Raw genomic sequence first — 18,690 nt, forward strand, 5'->3', positions numbered from 1 at the left:
GACATTCATAAGTGCTACAGTAGGTGTCTGGCTCTCAGGCTCATCTCCCATGAGATAATTTACCATTGAGGGACTTATCAAGTCAGGGCATAAGCCTCTGACAACAGAGGAAGCTATAGCAATGGTGATGGGAGCTTATTACCTCTTTTCAAAGTATCCAGTTTAATGGATCTGAAGCTGGTCTTAATGATCTTCATGGAGGAATAGCAAAGGAGGAGCCTTGACCATATACCTCTACAGAGTGAGTAGAAGCTCTTTCAGGTCAATATTGATATTTGCTCATGTACATGTATACATAAGGCAACACACAAGGGGAATGTGGGTCTAAGCATCCCAAAGGTCTTAATGAGCTGAGCACCTTTCAAGTGCATTATTGCAATAGCTGTAGTGAGTGATCCAAAAGCTTAGGACTACGTAGCTGTGGTCTTAGGGTGCAGTGCTCCAACAGGTGCATAAACTTGTGGCTGAGAGTTTTCGCTGAGTTCCAAGCACCACCTGTCATGACTCTGTAATACGGTTGATACGCTGATGGACATGGAACCCACAAGTGGCTCCTTGCAGGTGCCTTGTCTACATCTAGCAGCTTGAGCAATGAAAGGTGGAGGCTTGGGCTTTGTGCTGTGCTCATCTGCATGGTGTAGCTAGTACACCATTAACTTACCACTGTCTAAACAACATCCTGCAGTGTGCATGGGCTAGGATGGGTGAATGGCTGATCCTAAGGAGTCTGGCAGCATGGCTAGAGGCTGTCATGCCATTTACCTTCAGGTCAGAAAAGGGCCCTGACTTGTGTTAATTACTAGGAGAATAATACTCCCATATGACCGCTGGTTCTGCACCAACAGATAGATGGAAGATAGGATACCCTTTCATTTCAGGCTTTTACCTCCTGCAAGACATATGGGGACATCAAGAAGCTTGATTAAGAGGTTTGTGTGGGCTTTCTGGAGCCCAGTGAGGGGAGTGGGGGCATGTCATGGATACAGGAAGGACATAGTTGCAGAAAACAGAAAATATGACTCACAGCCCGGTCTTCATGGCAAGTTAAAACAACAGGGACAGAAGGGTTTAGTAGAGGAAAGAGATACAAAAAGGACATTGCAGGGTAGAGCTGGGACAATCTGTTCAGGCCCATTTGGAAGAAATGGACACAATGTTTTGTTGTAGGAGAAATCTATCTCTCTAACTTTTCTCCAAGCCCCTGGCCCCTTTCCAGAGTGCTGCTGCCTTCCTACTGAAACTGTCCTTTTTCTACTACTATTATTTGGAAAGATGTGAATGCAGGGACACTGGCTACTAGGTACTATTTTATCTCTTTTTTGATAGCTCTGTACAAACTAATATATCTGAAAAGCCATAGGCACTGGTTTTATACGCATAGCTGTACAGTGGGACTGAAAGACCACTTTCAATTGTTCTGTTGCCTTTTCTGGCAGGGACTAGTTCTGCTACACAGTGAGGGAAACTAAGCGCATCATTCTTAAATTTGCACACTTGTGATACAAGAATTAACTTTGCCACAGGGCTTGGTCATTGCAGCATCTTGCCAAGACTAAGTCTGTCCAAAGTATAAACAGACATGAAACTTTTAAGCCAAATCTCCTGTTGCAGATAGCTTTTAGCTGTCTGTAGTCTTCTCTTACCAGAAGAGATTTTTTTTTCTACCTAGTTTTACACAGAAAAGCATATTTTCTTCTTGATGTTAGGAATGCTAGGCTGAAGGTGACTTGGCATTGTGGCACCCTTAAGCACATAAGACCCCTTATGCCAATCTTTTCATGAATAAAAAACACTCCGGACTCCAAATTTTGCACATAGGTACTGTTAATTACCCAGGTCCTTTTTTGTGCAAATGGGGTGCAACTGAGAGAGAGCTTATTTCTAGCTAACAATGTGGAGCTGTTGTGTGGTTTAGGCATGATATCACCATGGAGGGACCTGTAAACTAAGTTCAGCTGTTTGGCAGATTTTCATCTATGTAAATTCCTCTGTAAATTAATTCTGTGGCCACAGCTTATAAACTTTACAAGAAAGCAGTCTCAGGACTTCTTTTTCTTGTCAGTTTCAGATATTGATACTTAACTGTAGATGTTGCAAAAGTAATCACTGGGGTTAGAGAGTCTATAAACTGTAAACAGACATATAAACTTCCAGTACTTTTTTCCTTCTTTAAATACCAACTTTAGTCTACGCATTTTCAGGGTTTGCAAGTAACACACTCACACACCCACACCTAAGCCTAAATAAAACCAGTCCACAGTTAAATCCTTGAAAAATGTGAGCATAAACTCCAGCTATAAGTATCCAAATGAAATATTTATATGTACTAGACATCTTGTATCAGGAGGTGGTTCTCTTGCTGTTGTCATAAGTCAGCCCTTCACTCCCTGTGTCTGCTTCAAATGCTTTTATCCCCGGGAGCAGAAGGCTTGCTTCAAACATCCTGCTTGCTTGTCAGCAGGGTTGATGCACTGTATTATAACAAGCACTCACCACAACTGTTGTTCACAGGCAGCATTTTTAGCTCTACAGGCACAACCCACAAGATTGTCTATCAGCATAATCATTATTTATCCAAAGTTCTCCCAGTAAATTGAGCCTAACTAGTGTTTCCTTGGGGAAAATATGCAGAAGCTTTTATTTTATTATTGCTCATGTAGAGAAATCAGCATTTCTCCAACAGTGGTAGGATCTGGACAAGGAATGCACCTCATAGCTGTTGCATTGTTTCTCCTGTATGGCAATGGCTTACAGTCAAGTGCTTAACCTAGGATGAACTGGCAGAAACACAGCCAATAACTGTGCACTATTTACATTGTAGGCATACTTTAGTTGCACAGTTTTATCCTTAATGCTGCATCTCCCTTAGCTGAGAGATTAATTGCATTTAACTGGTTTGGTCAAAGCTGCTTCATGTTCCACAAGCAGTTCTCAGAGACTGCCCAGGGATCAGTAGCTCTAATTTCCATAGAGAAAAAAAGTGAGTCAGACTAGACATACTGTGTGACAGAAATGGGCAGCTGAAGCTTTGGAAAAGATTTATGATGTAAATTGAGATATGTGTATATTGTCTGTTTACAAAAAGAGACCCTGCAACAGATAGGTGTATACTAATGTAATTAACACAAATCAGCAAATGCAATAAAGGAATTTAAATATCCTGACCCAATCATACAATTTTTTTTTCTTAAAAAATAGAAATTAAACAGAGAGTAAAAGGTGGCAGGGGTGTTCCACCACAAAAACGATATCAAGTTGGTCTATGTAACTATACAAGCCCATTAATACATTCTCCTTACCCTGTGCCTTTGTGGAAACTCTATTTTTATAACTTAAACCATAATGGAGCTGGCACATTATTATTACTATTATTAGTAGTAGTAGTATTAGCAGTAGTAGTAACATTACATTACTACTATTATTATGAGCCCAACTTGTTTGGGTACCCCTACCTGTGAATACAATACAGGGGGATTTTTTTTTTTATTCTTGTAACCCATGACAAATTTCTCATATAAAGGTTTGCTTGAGCACAAAAACTTCTAATTTGTGACTAAATTGTATTTCACGTCACACTGAGAGACTTTATGAAAACAACAGTATTAATTAAAATAATAGCAATTTCCATTTTCATTTAATTGCAATGGCATATTTTTAAATCAATTTGTTGAATAATATATGAAATTACAGGTGATACTTGCATAATGATAGAATGGAGGTTGTGACATATCAATAAACTGTTTCTCATGATACTGTTAACATACCAATCTTCCCATCTCCTCCCCCATATCTCCTCCAGCTAAAAATTGATCAATTTAGGTTATTCTATATTCAAAAGCTGATTGATATAAATAGTATCTGCTCAAACGTACACTATATTCTAATAAGGTTCTCAAGTATTGGCTTTAGTTCATTTTGATAAATATTTAAAGAACAGTCCTTCTAAATGTAAAGGCAATGAGTCGGGCAACAAATTGAAGTGTTGGTTGCTATTGTGCTATCGAGAATTTGAAAACTTTTGGGAGTTTTCTACTTATGAGGAAAGCATTTGGTTTACTATTGCTACCTTAACTTAGACATCTGACTTTCAGACATATATCTATCTCCACTTACTTGCTGTAATCTTTGCAGGGACCTCAGCATTTCCAAAAGGCAATTTATCCCATCTGTTTTGTCTTGCTATGCAGATACTGTAAATATCTAACTTTCAATGCCCAAAATAAGATTAAATTTATCCATCGTATTAGATAATGAGAGATATCCAAAATTGCCCTCATCAGATCTTTGCTCTCTGCAAGGTCTATTATATAAGATTATTGTCTGTTCACAAGGATCCTAAATAACCCTTAAAGGCTTTGATTTTTCACTGCTGCTGAACAAAGTATCTTTAGTAGCTTCTCTCCATGTACTGACAAAAAGAGTTGCAAAACTCACTCTGTAACCTCCGGCTTTTTTCCTGAGACCCTAGGAAATACAACCACCCAGACATGCATAATTTTTGGCATATACTTGGCATATCAGTAAGGATTTCCTAAATAATTGTTTATTCCTAATGATAATGTGAATGTTTTGACAAAAGGTTTATTGAAATGAAAAGCAATCCTTGAATTCTTTGCATATTTTATTTTTCTTTTTGATTTCCAACTCACACACATCTGGCATATTTTACATGTTTGCAATAAAACATGGTTACAATAGCTTAAGGAATTTATATATCCAAAATATTTCACCATGATCTCAAGATGAAATGAACTTGTCCTCCAGATGTTCAATAGTCTCCCAATTCTAAGCTACAAACTCAAGATATTGCTTACAGACAGGTGATGAATAACTTAATCATTACGCTGATCCCCATGATTGCCGAATCTTTTAAATACAAACAACAATGAAGAAGGAAATTTAGTGCTAAACTTACTAATACAAGGTGAATAACAAATAAGTAATCACATCGATAAATAATGATATGTTTCTGGTGCAAAGTGCCAATACAAAGAATCCATTATCTTTTTAAATAAATGACTGCAAGTGAGTGTAAATTCTGAGAAAATTACATTCCTGTTACATGCCTCATAGCCCTACCGACACAATATGTACATCTATGACAATACAGTCACCAAATATACAAAGAAGAAACATGAATTAAAGTGTATATACCCCTGGGTGTGTAATTTGATCAGTACAATGTGCAGAAAATTATTCTGATAATTATCATTACAGTATTGTAAAAGATGAAGTGCCTTAATCTGAGTGGCTTCAGGTGAGATTTTCAGAAGAACTGAAAAGAACAACCTCAGTCACCTTTACAATGAAACTAAGGCTCAGGTCCTTAGAGGACAAATTAGGTAAAAAATCAATGAGGGCTCTCTTGCCCGTGATTTGTAGGCCAAATATTAATAATCCAGAAGTATAGCACTTTGTCTGTATTGGGAGTCATTAAGCATTACAAAGCATTAAACTGAACTTCCCTCTTTGCTCCCTTTCTGTCTAGTTTTTGAATTTAAAAGGGAGGAAATTAATTTTTATTGTATAAAGTATAAATATGGCAAATGATGGCTTTTCATCCAAATGCTTCATGAGCAGAACTCCACTTCGTTGGGGTAAACTTTAGATTCAAAAAGTGAAAAACATATGTGGGTAGAAATGTCAAAATTACTGTTTGTTCCCAAATTCAACCCTTTAAAACAAGCTGTACCCTTAGGCAGATCTCCAGTCTGATTTGTGTGAATGCACCTGTTCCTTCAAGACATCAGGTTTAAAGTACATGCAAGTTGTAACTCCACAATAAAATTAAGAAACAGTTTTGTTCTTTATACAAGGTTTTACTTTTACAAAAGTATCCCTTTAAAGTTAAGATGTGCATCTGATGTACAAAGTATCAAACATATTTTTTTTAATCTCAGCTTGAAAAGAGGCTGGAGATGGGATGCATGTTAGGTTCAAAGCCTAAACATTGAAATAACTGGACACAAGATTCCCCAGAATTTTCAAAAGTCTCTTGTGGCGCATCCTACTACCTTTTCTCAGTAAAGAAAGATATATGAAATAATTACCAAAACATTTCCTAATTCATATAATTTACATGATACAAGCTTGCTTCTCAGCAGCTGGTGTTCAGTTGTGAAAAAACACACAAAGTAAAATGGTTGCTGACTACAATGTACAGCTATTGCTGGGTGTAATGGAATGTACAACGGAGGTCAATGCAGACGTGGTTTTCCACCAGAGACTACACCTTTCATTGCAGCACTTGTGCTCTCAGCTTTACCTGGGCTTTCAGTTCTTCATTCAGTTTCAGTATCTGTTCTGATGTTCATAATGCCACCGGTTAAAATCTATGTTAAAAGCTACGATGCTTCCAGAAGCCATGCCAGTAATCAGAGTTCTGAAAAAGATATCAAAGATGGTGATGTTAATTCTCCTTTACCTTCTTGAGGGATAGTTTATCATAAACAGTAAAAAAGCTAAAAGAACAAGGCACTTTTTGCAACACTGTCTGAAGATTAAGATCATGGGTGATGACCAAGCTTGCAATGGAGATGCTACATTTAGGTGTTGACATATGAGCCAAACTTCCATGTTGCCATTCTGGTCAAGCGAGATGAGAGGTCCATTCACTCACCTTCACATAGTTAAAATCAAAGAATCTTAGAATCATAGAATCCTGTTCCAACCCCCCTGCCATGGGCAGGGATACCACTCACTACACCAGGTTGCCCAGGATCCCATCCAACTTGGACTTGAACATTTCCAGGAGTGGGGCATGCACAGCTTCTCTGGGCAATTTGTTCCAGTGTCTCACCATCCTCTAAGAACTTCTTCCTAATATCTAGTCTAAATCTCTCCTTTTTTAGGTTAAAACTGTTCCTCCTTGTCTTATCACTACCCGCCCAAGTAAAAAGTTGCTCTCCCTCCTTCTTGTAAGCCCCCTTTAAGCACTGAAAGGTCACTTCCCTAAAGTTAGATCTTCTTCAAGCTGAACAATCTCAACTCTCTCAGCCTGTATTCGTAGGAGAGGTTTTCCAGAATAATGTCATTTGAGATGCTCTCATATGTTCTGCCTTGATTCCAGTTGCCTCTGCAGAAAGGTGTGGGTCTTCACTAGGTCCTTTGCCATGGTCACCCAAGGCATGCACTCAGACCACTGAGGTATCTCAAACAGTACTAACTGGCTATGAGTAGACAATCAAATTAGGCCCTAATCAGTACCTTCAGTGCAGCCTGAGATCAACTCTCTACAGGTCACTGGACAGGTACTTTAGAATGAGCTTAATTGTCTTTTAGATTCCACAGGCTGTAGCAAATAAATCACCGCTGTTATTACAGAAACTTATTCCTCTAGCTCACAAGAAGGCACCTGTGTGAAAACACTTTCATTCAGATGTTTTAGAACCTAGCTACATAATTTCAGGTATTTCATGATACTAGAGGTGACCTAGGATGGCTGACATGTCTATGCTGGCTGGCAGCTGGGACACAGGACATGTGGAGCTCTTTGCACATGGGGCTGCAGCTGGGATCAGCTGGATATCCTAGGGCCTCCCAGACATAATGAGATGCCTCTGCGAAGACAACTGAACTGGTGCCTTAATCATAAGCTGATCACACCCTAGTACTCCTAAAAAGCTTCATATTGAAATGTAGCCCCAGATTTATGTTGTTTTGGTAGCAATAGTTGAGGTGATTCTTCAGTTATCCCATATCTAATTATGGTAGCTCAGTTTAAATATTGGATAAGGTGTCTAGCACCACTTCTATGAATCCATACAAAAACCATTCTCTGCTTAATTATGTGATTAAAGCCAAGCAGGTCCTTAAAACATTTTGTACAGATGGGGCTTCCCAGCCTTGTATTGCAATAAAGGATGGAGAAAATAGGCTAGCTGAAATTTTTTTCAGTGTAAATAAATCCCTTTGAACAACTCAGAGTATATGATGTATGTATAAACTGCAAAGCTCTAGAAGCAAACAGGCTTCTTTCTGTAAGTTAGTTTCAATAAGAGTAAGTTTGAGGCAAAAAAAATTGTTTCAAGTCATCTATGCACACCTGAGTAAATTAGATACCTATTTTGCTTAAAGGTGTTTTTGTTACTTTACAGAATGGATAGGAAAGCTGAAAAGTGTAAGAAAAAATTAACTTAAATGAACACTGTATGATTTTTCTAATATCCTAGGAATTCTTTGCATGTCATGAGTTTGTATATTGATAAGGAATACAAGACTGATGCATGATGCAAACAAAAAACCATAAATGCAACATATAGGCTTACAATATAATCACAGTAGAAGACTGAGGGACCAGATGCATGTATCTTGTACATTGACTGTGGGCATATCAGTGACACAGCAGTACTGCAAAAATCTAGGCTTGTACACCGCACCTCCATTGCTCAGGAAGGTTAAAGGAAATGACCACATTCAATCCTCGTGGATCAATCCACTGATAATGTTACACATAATGAGTTAGATGCAACACCAAGAAGTTCTCAAGTTCTACATGGCTGAAAATCAGAAAGGTACCACAAACTTTTTAAATTGTTTTTTCAGGCATTGGTTAATAGGTACTATTGCACTCTGATCCAGTCTGACTATTCCTGCATTCTTCAGTTAATGCAATTTTAGCCATATCTTGCTGGCTGAGTGTCTGGCTTACTGACTTCAGTGATATAAGATCTCACCCTAATGTTAAGTGCTTGCATTATGAGACTCAAGGAGCAGAGGAAGTGTTGAGTCAGATAAATCAACAAGATAACAACAGGACTAATGTTTTTTTACATATCCTGTTAACGACTGCATACAATAAATTCATGACTTAAAGTTCATGAAGATGTATACTTTGTGAAATTTTAGCATTTACATACAAATATGAAAGGTAAATTCACCTCTGATCATGAGACAGATCCATAGCTCTTATGCCAGCATCACAGCCAGGGTAAATATAGAGCTGCTTGAAGTCACAAGCCTGCCATACTTCCACTACACCGTTGTCTCCTCCTGTCACCAGGTTCTGCCCATCACTGCTCAGGAGGATGGCCTTCAGGAGAAAAAGACAAATCCCAAGCACACAGTTAGTTTTTATGGATATTGTCTCAATATTAAAAAAAAAATCAACTTATAAGCATCTCTTATGCTTTATCCACTTTAAATTTCAAGAAAAAGAGTTCCAATCCTCTTTCTCCCCCGTCAAAAAACAAACCAACAAATTTTGGATTTTAAATAAATTCAAATCCATTATAAATAAAACAATTGTGTGTTTTTAAACATGATATATAACAAAAAAGCTCTTTAGCTGAATCTGCCAATACTTTAGTTCAGTACACAACATTTTTACATAACATAGTTTGTTCTACAATGCTTGGTGCCATCACTAACATCTAAAAGAGAGCAGTGATCTGCATTCTTAATGCTGCTTCAATCGCTAGTGAGAGAGCAGAGTCCCGAAGGTGTGAATTCATGTCTTGGCTAATAAATGAAGAATGAAGACTTTTCAGAGCATTTTGTTTCAAAGACATATTTCCCACTGAAATTTAATTCCAAACAAAAATTCTAGGAATTGTGTGGGATCATAAACTATTTGTTCTTATTTATTCCGGAAAAGCTCAAGCGCATTTTTGTATTTGGAGATGGTGATGAAAGAATATGTGTTTCAATGACTTAACCAGAAGGCAGCAATTTTACATATATGATTACCTTTAAACCATATAGCACATAAACTCAATTTATTTTAATAAATAAAGATGACACACAAAAAATGTTTGTTTGCATTTAGATTTACCCTAGTTGAATCGTTGATCTCCATCTGAGCTAAGAGTTTGCCATTAATGCTGAAATTGCTGAACCGTCCTCGTTCATAGTAGATGATGCAGTGACCTTCACTAGATACCGAAATTAAGCGAGGATACAAGCAGTTTTCTGTTCCTTCCAGGGCTCTCAGCAAATCTCCAGTAATTGTGTGTACTAGGCAAGGACCTTCTGTACATGAAAACATAATATATCATACATTTTCTGCTTATACAAACTATATACTCTGTGCACAAAAGGAATGCATAATACACATTTATATCACATTAGTCCTGCATAGATATGAGAAGCTGCAGTGTTTGCCCAAAGAATTTAAAACATGCAACAGGAAAGGAATGTAAGAGCTAGCGTATCAAGAAAATAGCTACAACATGCCTAAAAGTGGTAGTAGTTTTTATTGATCCATCTTTTAAAATACTCTTTCCTGTTTCCAAGCATTCAGAAGTCTCAGTCTTACTGATTTTCTCCAACAACAGGAACTCTTTTTAGCCTGTCCAATCAAATTAAACAGATGGGGCTCTATAGTAGAAGCAACTCCCAGAGGGCATATGATTGTATTACTGCATATTTTTCCTACAGACAGTGGCAGTTCCTGTAGATCCTCTGTCCCAATGAACATATTATGCATAGGTTTCAGTCCTGAATTGTTTTAGCAAAGGGAGTCATCTGATAGCCAACAGTTACAATGATACTTGGACTATAAGAGATTTTAGGAGATCACACTATAACTCCATTTACTCCAGAGAGATTTTAATATGAGATTTTAATATTTTTATTACTGCTCATGAAAGAAACAAACAGCTATGAAAACTACAATGAAAATTTTAAGATGCAAAACTAAGCTATTTCCATTTCAAGATTTTTGAGAAAAGCTCTTTTGAAAGAGAGATCTGTATTCTTACTAAGAAGAAGAGTTTCTTCTGTGATAAACATAATGAATCACAGTAAATACTAATTGTTTTCTTTTATGAATCACAGGATACTCCTGGGTAGTACAGCAATCTCTTCCTTATCCAACTGGCTTATGACCCTTAAAGCAAAATCATATTGTCAGACTGAGTCACCCCACATTAAGCCCTTCTAACTTCTCTGAAATTCACACAGCAGCTGGTTTACCCAGGTAGAATGAATCACAGCATCAGTGACTTCATTTGTGAACCCTCTGAAAACATGATTTTATCTGTGTTTGCATGAAGTCTTTATGCGCACTGACTTATTGACTGTGTCCATGGGATACCACTGCAATGGAATTAATTTATTTTCTCAAATAGTTGAGTTTCAGATTTGGAAATACTAAAGTGCCAGAATGTTACAGGAAGTGATGCCTCCACATTTAGAACAGTTACCTTGTTAGATTTTTCCAAAGAAAAGTGTCATACCTTCACAGCTGAGTTGTCATGGACACAAAAAGGCACATCTGATTTAGGATGCTATTGTGAGGACATACAGACTGACCACTCTCTTTTGGGTTTGTTGGGTAAGAACATGCGAAAATCAACCTGATGCACAGGATTTTACTCAGAGGAGTCCTATATTTGCTGTCTCCCTGCCTCAGCAGGTTCTTGAGTGCTGTGCGTGTTATTGCAGTGCTACAGCCAGTTCCGGAGGAACAGCTGCCCACCAGGAAGCACAGGCTGCACTCAGGCAGGATGGCAGGGCAATGCAGCTCTACCATGAGATACAACCTAAGAAACTGGAAAACACTGGAAAGAACAGAACTGAAGAAGAAGCTTTAAAAAAGGCATCTCTTGGAAAACAGAAAAAAAATAATTATTTTCTCTCTGCATTTTTTTATACAGACTAGAGTTTCAAGAGGAAGAACATGAGAAGAGTACCTCAGGAGACAGACTGGGCCTCCATTTCTCTTGATCAATTACAAGCATATTCTGAATTTGATTTAAAAGTCTTTGGTTCTCCATCAGCCTTTACCTCTAAAAATGTGTAAGTTACCAAAACATCATATACTTAATGAAGCAGATGATCACAGAGTACAGATTCCATCTATTTTAAGAAGAGGAAATTTATAAAAAGATAGACTATAATTTATAAAAAGAAAAGGTAGACTATTATAGCAGCAAGAGTGTATGAAGCTGCCTTAAAGGGTAAGAAATAGCAGTGCTGCAAGAGAAAAATTTTAGGATCAGCATCACTGTACATTTTTTTCCCAAATGTCTTGACTTTGCCTATGACTGTTATGTAGTATGCCATCATGAGAGTTAATGACCCATTAGGATTTCCTGTTAAAAATGGCTTTACTGAAAAGTTTCACACTCAGCTTTGAAAATAAATGTTGAGCTCCAAGGCAGTATAAAAAAAAATATCCCAGGAGCTCAGCTGTGAGCAAAAGCCAGCAGAGCAAGTATCACCTTCTTCTCACCCTCAGAAGTAGCAAACTTTTGAAAAAGGAGTACAAAGATATCTATGGGGATGAATAAAATGGGCATCACTGTAGACAGAGAAGGCAAGTCACTAGATGTGGATGTAGGAGTAGAGTGGAAATGAGACAGGAAAATATATTAAAAAAAGAACCTTAAGGAAGGACAAGGGTAATGTATAGAAAGGAAACAAGAAGGAAGAAGAGATGAGGTAGCACAAAAGAAACTAAGAGAAAAAGGGGAGGAGGGAGAGGCAAATAGGAAAGGAAAAAAGACATGCAATTTGACAAATTAAGAAGTTGAACGAGAGAGAGCAGTGGGGGAGAAAAGTGGACTTGGAATTAATGGGGAAGAGGAGAAGATGGGTAAAACAAGTGAAATATAACAAATCAAGGAGAAACAGAGTAAGGAAGGATGAAGCAAACACTCACTGAGGCTGGTGCTTTATTTACAATGATTACCAGTTATACAGGAGACTGCTGCAGGTTTGGAAAGGATTTTGAACACTTGCATTAGAAATTTTTGGGTGCTTTGGATTTCATACATAACAATGAGAAAGTGTGAACAGATGACTGAAAAACATTAAGAGAGGTAACAACAAACCTGCAGCTGCTCATTATTATTTAGAAGTCATTGCAAAAAATCCCCCTACTGGATAAAATGTACACAGATCCAAAGCCAAGCAAACTGATCCTGCTGCCCTGGAAAGTGAGGTCAGTGCTACAAACTACCATTCATTTAAGATCAGAGTGGAGAACTTGGAGTTGGACCTCCCCAAAATACTCATCTCCATATATAGGTTTCTTAAAAATCACTAGATGTCACTAGAATTATTGCATACATTTCTATAAAATAACCTTCCAGAACTGGGGGAATAGCTGCAAAGACTGATAGTTGGAAGGTATGAACAATTTATTTTGTATCTAAACTCATAAGTACAGACGGTAAGTAACAATTTTCAGAGTATAATAATAATGGCCACTCTTCGTGAACGAAGATTTGGGGAAAGGTCTTTTTACCTTTCCAGCCTGCGCAATGGATTTTTTAGGTGAGACACAGCCTGCGCTGAACTGAGCCCACCCTTTAATCCTAAGGTTCATCTGCCGGGGCCAAGCACGCTTGGACAATGGCAGTGAGGTCCTCAGGACGCAGGTTTGTTTAGAGTGACCTTCTCATAGATGGATGGCCTTACAGGGCTAACGGGTTCCATCTGCCCGGGGGACTGGCTGGGATTCGAACCTGGGTCGCAGAGGTGAGAGTCCTGCATGCTAACCACTAGGCCACCAGGGGTCCCCAATTTTCAGAGTAAACTGCTTCAGATTCCCCCAGAATTACAACACGTCTTAGTAGAGATTACTTTGGATGATTAAAGTATATGTGGTGTGCGGAAAGTTTGAGAAGTCCCACTAAAAAAAGACTCTAAAAATGTTAAGACTTAATTCATAAAAACATTTCTGACCTTTAGCACCACTGATAACAAGTCCCAGCTCTGCACAGACCGACACACAGACAACTTCATGGTCGTGGCCAGTTAGAACAGCGCGAGGAGCTGGATAATCACCTGTTAAAGAAAAAAAAAGTGAGAAGAACAGGAAAAAGAAAACAACAGGGAATCCTAAATCAGACCTGGTTTATCAACAAAAGAACTTTGCTATAATTTGCTTCAAATCAGTAAGCATGAAAGAGAGGTGCAGTGTGATTAAACATCTCATACTTAGCACAACAAGCAAAATATATTCAGGTAGCATAAAGTTTCATAAGAACAACTTTCCAATGCGTTAATAAACTAATTAAAAGAACACAAAGTGTGGTGGTATTACAAACAGCTGTAATGTAAAGGTCTGCTGTTGAACCTATATGTCTTCAGACTTCTGCTATGAACCTAAAGAGTAGTATGAGTTGAGGATGTTCCTAATATTAATGATCGTAATTTGTTTCATGAAACGGGGGGTAGGAAAAGAAGAGAGGACGAACAGCACTGTACTAGAAACATACTACTATTGTACAGATAATATTGATTCAGAGACATGGGGAATGCTTACCGACTAAAATATGTGTAAAAATGGTTATCGGTATACGCAATTTTAGATACATCAATATGAATACCTATGCCAGTTTTATCACATTAAATTTATTAGAGAATAGGATAGACTACTCCCTAAATATTTATTCTTTATATTCAGGATGGAAATTAATTTTATTTTGGGTTCAAACAAGTGGGCATTTATGGAGTGTTTATATGACAAACAGCAACATTTCTGTTGTTTCTAATAATAACAGATGCTCAGTATTTGATATTGCTTTGCCAGGCAAAGCAAGTCAATTGTGAATAAAAAATTAACAACTTGCTGGATAACACAGAGTTCATCTGGTTATATTTACATTGTACAAATGAAATACAGAAAACTGGGACATTCCAAAGGACTGGAGTTCTGCCCATGTAGTTGAAATACCTAAAAAGGACAAAAGAAATTACCTAGGGAACTACAGATAAATTACTGTAACATTAATTCTATGCAAAATAACAAAATGGTTTATCCACAGTTCTGTCAAGAAGAACTGGAAGTAAAAATCTCATTAACACTAGTCACCATGCTGTGTTGGAAATGGGAGTCTTGTTCTTATCTGATTTTGATAGGATGAGGGGTACAGTTGATTAACATGGCTATGTTAAAATGGGCTCTATGTATTTTTTCCCAAGATATTTGTCTTAGTAATACAGTGTTTTGATTTAAACCACTTTTATATGGAACTGACTGTGGACAACATGGATGGCACAGAAGCTGGTTCATTGACAGATCTTCAATTTTTTTCCATAGAGAGGTGTATACTACGAGGTACATATAAGTAAAATAGGGTGTGGATTAGAGTGTGCAGTTAGGAGCTGGAAGTTGATTCTTGATCAAACACTAACCAGTAATGTTATCTATGGGATAATATAAAATCTTTGCTGGTAAGACATGCTTGTAATATAAAATTGATGCAAAGTTTGAATGACAAATGCGATGCAAAGTTTCAAAGTTTATCAATGACAAGAGAAAGCCATTATTATATCATTTTCTGTATTGCCTAGGTAAATAAAAAGGTAGCAAAATGTGTTGTATATATTTTCAATGCAGCCAGGTGGAAGGTCCATTTTCCTGGACAAGCATAAGCTCAGTTCACTGGAGAGAGATTCTGTTCTGGAACAAAGTGATATAGAGAAGAATTTACGGAGCCGGAAAGGAAAACTCCTTCAACATGAACTTTCAGTGCAATACCTTAGCATAGCAAATAGGAAGCAAGAACTCTTTAGTCACTGTAGACCAGAAAAGTGAAAGTCTTGTATCCAAATTTACAGAAATGAGCTTAAAGGAAAGTCAGACAACTGATATAGAGAATAAGACAGGAGGCTGCACAGTGTTTAAAGTGTTTTTTCTCTTCACTGCATAGGCAGCAAAGCAGTGACTTGACTACTGTAACTGGGAGTCATGGGCATAAAAGATGACCAATAGCCCAGAAGTTTATCTTGCAGCTAATGGCATAGCAAGGTCCATTGGGGGAATGGCTGCGCACATTTCAACTCTGGAATAAAATGCAGTTTCCTAACTGGAAATATACTTAAACACTAAAACAAATTACGAAGGGAACTACCTGGGTAGCTAAGCAATATTGCATAGGTTTTTGAAAGATATGCATTAGGAATGGAGGCTTGGATAGACTTTTGTGGGTCAATGACTTTTTTTTTTTTTTTATTGTAGACGCTCACATCATATAAACCAGTTAATAAATTAATGAAATGGCTATCTGGGTACGTGACTTGGAAGGATGTTTCAGACCTTTCCTACTCTAAAGGAAAGAAATATTCTGAATTTCAGATTGAATTTATTCTTGTTTCTTTATTCTAGCATCTCTCTGTTCTTTTGTTAGCATTGTCCTTTAGCTTCAGATCTTCTCCTTCTCTAGTGTTTTCTCCACTTATGTACTTACAGAATAAATCATTCTTCTTGGTCTTTCCTTTTGATTCTATTAAAAAAACTTCTTTGAAGGGATGGGCTTGCCGCTTTTCAGCCATTGTAGCAACCCATTTCTGTGTCTGTCTAGTTTAAAGTTCTTGCTTAAAATTTGGGCAGCCAGAAATGTATAGAACGATAATTCTTGAAAATTTAGCATGAATCTAGAGTATTTCTTGTCAAACCCTAACATCTCCTGTCATGAAAATTTTCATAAAAATTCCACGTATTTTAATATCTTTCTGAATAAGCTGAATACTAGTAACCATGGATTTACTTCAGTTTTGGACTTAGTGGTAAAGGTTGCTTCAATCTTACTTGTCTTATTGTTGCAATGTACATACACACTAATAACACTAATGCTTACCTGTAATGCGAAGGGCTACCCCAGTAAGTCCTAGTTTCCCAAGCTTTAATCTAGATTGCAATAAAAGTTTCTTTTTGGTCTGGAAACTGAAGATGTGAAATGAAAACTGAGCTCTACTGCTAGGGAAGGATGGATGTTGGAAAACAAAGAGAAAAAGATGCTTTTTCTATCTCATAAAAGATGGCTACATTTTGAGATTCAGATTTTTATAATTTCCCCATCAGCATTGCTTTTGAGAACCCCATCTCCTTTTAAGGTTTTGTTTTCTCCATGTGCATACCAGAAAGAGAAAAAACCAGCAATTAAACTAAATTCAGAATTTTCCACTTTTTTCTTTTTTTTTTCCTTCTTTATGTCCTCCTAGAAAAAAAGAGAAATTATGCTCAAGGGCCATCTTGGCTTAAGATCTGACTACAGAAATGTCATCAGACTGCATCAAACTGAATGAATCAAATTATTATGTTGTTAGAAATTTTTTAAAAGAAAAAGAAATAACGAAATTGCCAAAAGGACATTTTCCTCAGTGTTTCCTAGGAAAGCACTATAATATCATGGAACTGTAAAAATTCTGGATACACAAATTAAGCATATTTAATTGACTTATTTTTTTATAAAGGAAAATGCTTATAAGAAATAACTGCCCTGAAACATATATCTATAAGCCTTGTTTTGTCTTGTTTTTCAGTAAATACAAATTAATAATGGAATATCATTATTATACATTATCTCATACATTATTAGCAGTAATTGAAAATGGGATTTTTTCCCCTTAGGGCTCAAAGAAAAATTTATTCACTGATACTTTCTACAGAAAAAGCTGTGGCATGAACCTCAGTCATATTACATTTTGTTGCTAAGGACAGAACTTGTGAACTCCAGGAATCATTCAAAATCTAGCAAAATATTCTGTCATTGTCACATCACCACTGACAGATGCAGCCAAAGGTCAAAGGCTGCAGCTCTAAGGGAATTGCAGGTGAAAATATCTTACCTAAGAACTGAGATACCATCACTGTAAACTCCCTGTAATTTCCCCAAAGGAGCACCTTTGAACTGAATTACTAGAGGGCAAAGGAAAAAATCAGCACTGTATTTCCAAACATGTAAGTCTTTTTACAAAGTCTAAAAAAACCCACATCTTCCCTTCTCATTGAAAAATATAATGCTTAATACCATTGTCAGTTTCTTTGTGAACAAATGGTGCTCTTGCATGGTAAGGAAAAAAAGAAGAGGGAAAGAAAGAGAACAGACAGTGTTACTATTTCTCTCTTATTGTCCTTTTACAGGAATTAGATACAGATTGCCATGGGGACAAATCTAGGAGTCTTCTATATAAAGAAAAATGAGACCACAAGGCAAATTCTAGCTTCTGTTTAATCTCTGACTTTGACAAAAGCAAGTACAAGGCTACAGCTGAATTACTTGCTGAAAATAATTTACTTTACTATTTCCTTTACTGTTAGGACTTTTGAGGGGATGCTTATCAGAAAAAAAAAATCTTAGAAAGTACTATGGCTTTCATGGAAGTGAAAATGTAATAGCCTTCTTGAATATATACTGTCAGAAAAAAAACATACTGGAGTTTGATGAAAAGATAAGGCTACAACCAATAAACATGAGTATCTTAAAACAGGAAACAATCAGTAAAAATGTCCACAACATGAGGGAGCAATGGGTGTAAAAGAAAGATTGCTGACAGAAAAATATTAACATATTCAGAATATTCTCAGCTCAGGCTAAGAAATGTGAGCAGCATTGCATACAGCTACAAACCATTCACCCAGGTGAGGGGACTTTCAGGTACCTTGCACCAACCCAGACTCCAAAAGGAAAGATATACTGGAGGACAGAAGAGTGTGAATCTGTAGCATCTCTTCCTATCACTTCCACTAAATAGCTTTGGGAACTTGGGCAAGATGTTGAACCACCCTGCACTGTACAGTTCCCATGGAGTATGCAGCAAAGCATGGGCACAGATATCTGTTGATAAAATACTAGAGATAACTGCCTTAGCTCAGGTGGATTACTGGCTCATTTACTTTTACATAGCAGTCCTAGGAGAGAAATGTCTTGGCTACCAGAGTAGAGACAGTGCCAGTAAAAACTACAAACTAATTTTCAGAGAACTTCTACTCTGCCAGATCAGTGCTAAGATACT

The 18,690-nt window shown here is 37.2% G+C and overlaps 1 protein-coding gene across 1 annotated transcript in view; it reads right to left on the bottom strand.

The window, feature by feature from the left end:
- Positions 1-4,603: 4,603 nt before the first annotated feature.
- The window catches only part of NBEA (neurobeachin), a 451,136-nt gene continuing 437,049 nt past the window's right edge, over positions 4,604-18,690 (bottom strand). The window contains exons 54-57 of the mRNA XM_027677697.1: positions 13,633-13,734; positions 9,773-9,969; positions 8,880-9,031; positions 4,604-6,382 (exon numbers count right to left, since the gene is read on the bottom strand). Of these exons, the coding sequence (XP_027533498.1) occupies positions 6,292-6,382; positions 8,880-9,031; positions 9,773-9,969; positions 13,633-13,734 (542 nt within the window). The 3' untranslated portion in view covers positions 4,604-6,291. The remainder of the gene's footprint in view (positions 6,383-8,879; positions 9,032-9,772; positions 9,970-13,632; positions 13,735-18,690) is intronic.

This window comes from Neopelma chrysocephalum, unplaced genomic scaffold (genome assembly GCF_003984885.1).
Source record: "Neopelma chrysocephalum unplaced genomic scaffold, ASM398488v2 Primary Assembly neopelma1_43, whole genome shotgun sequence".
NCBI classification, from domain to species: domain Eukaryota; kingdom Metazoa; phylum Chordata; class Aves; order Passeriformes; family Pipridae; genus Neopelma; species Neopelma chrysocephalum.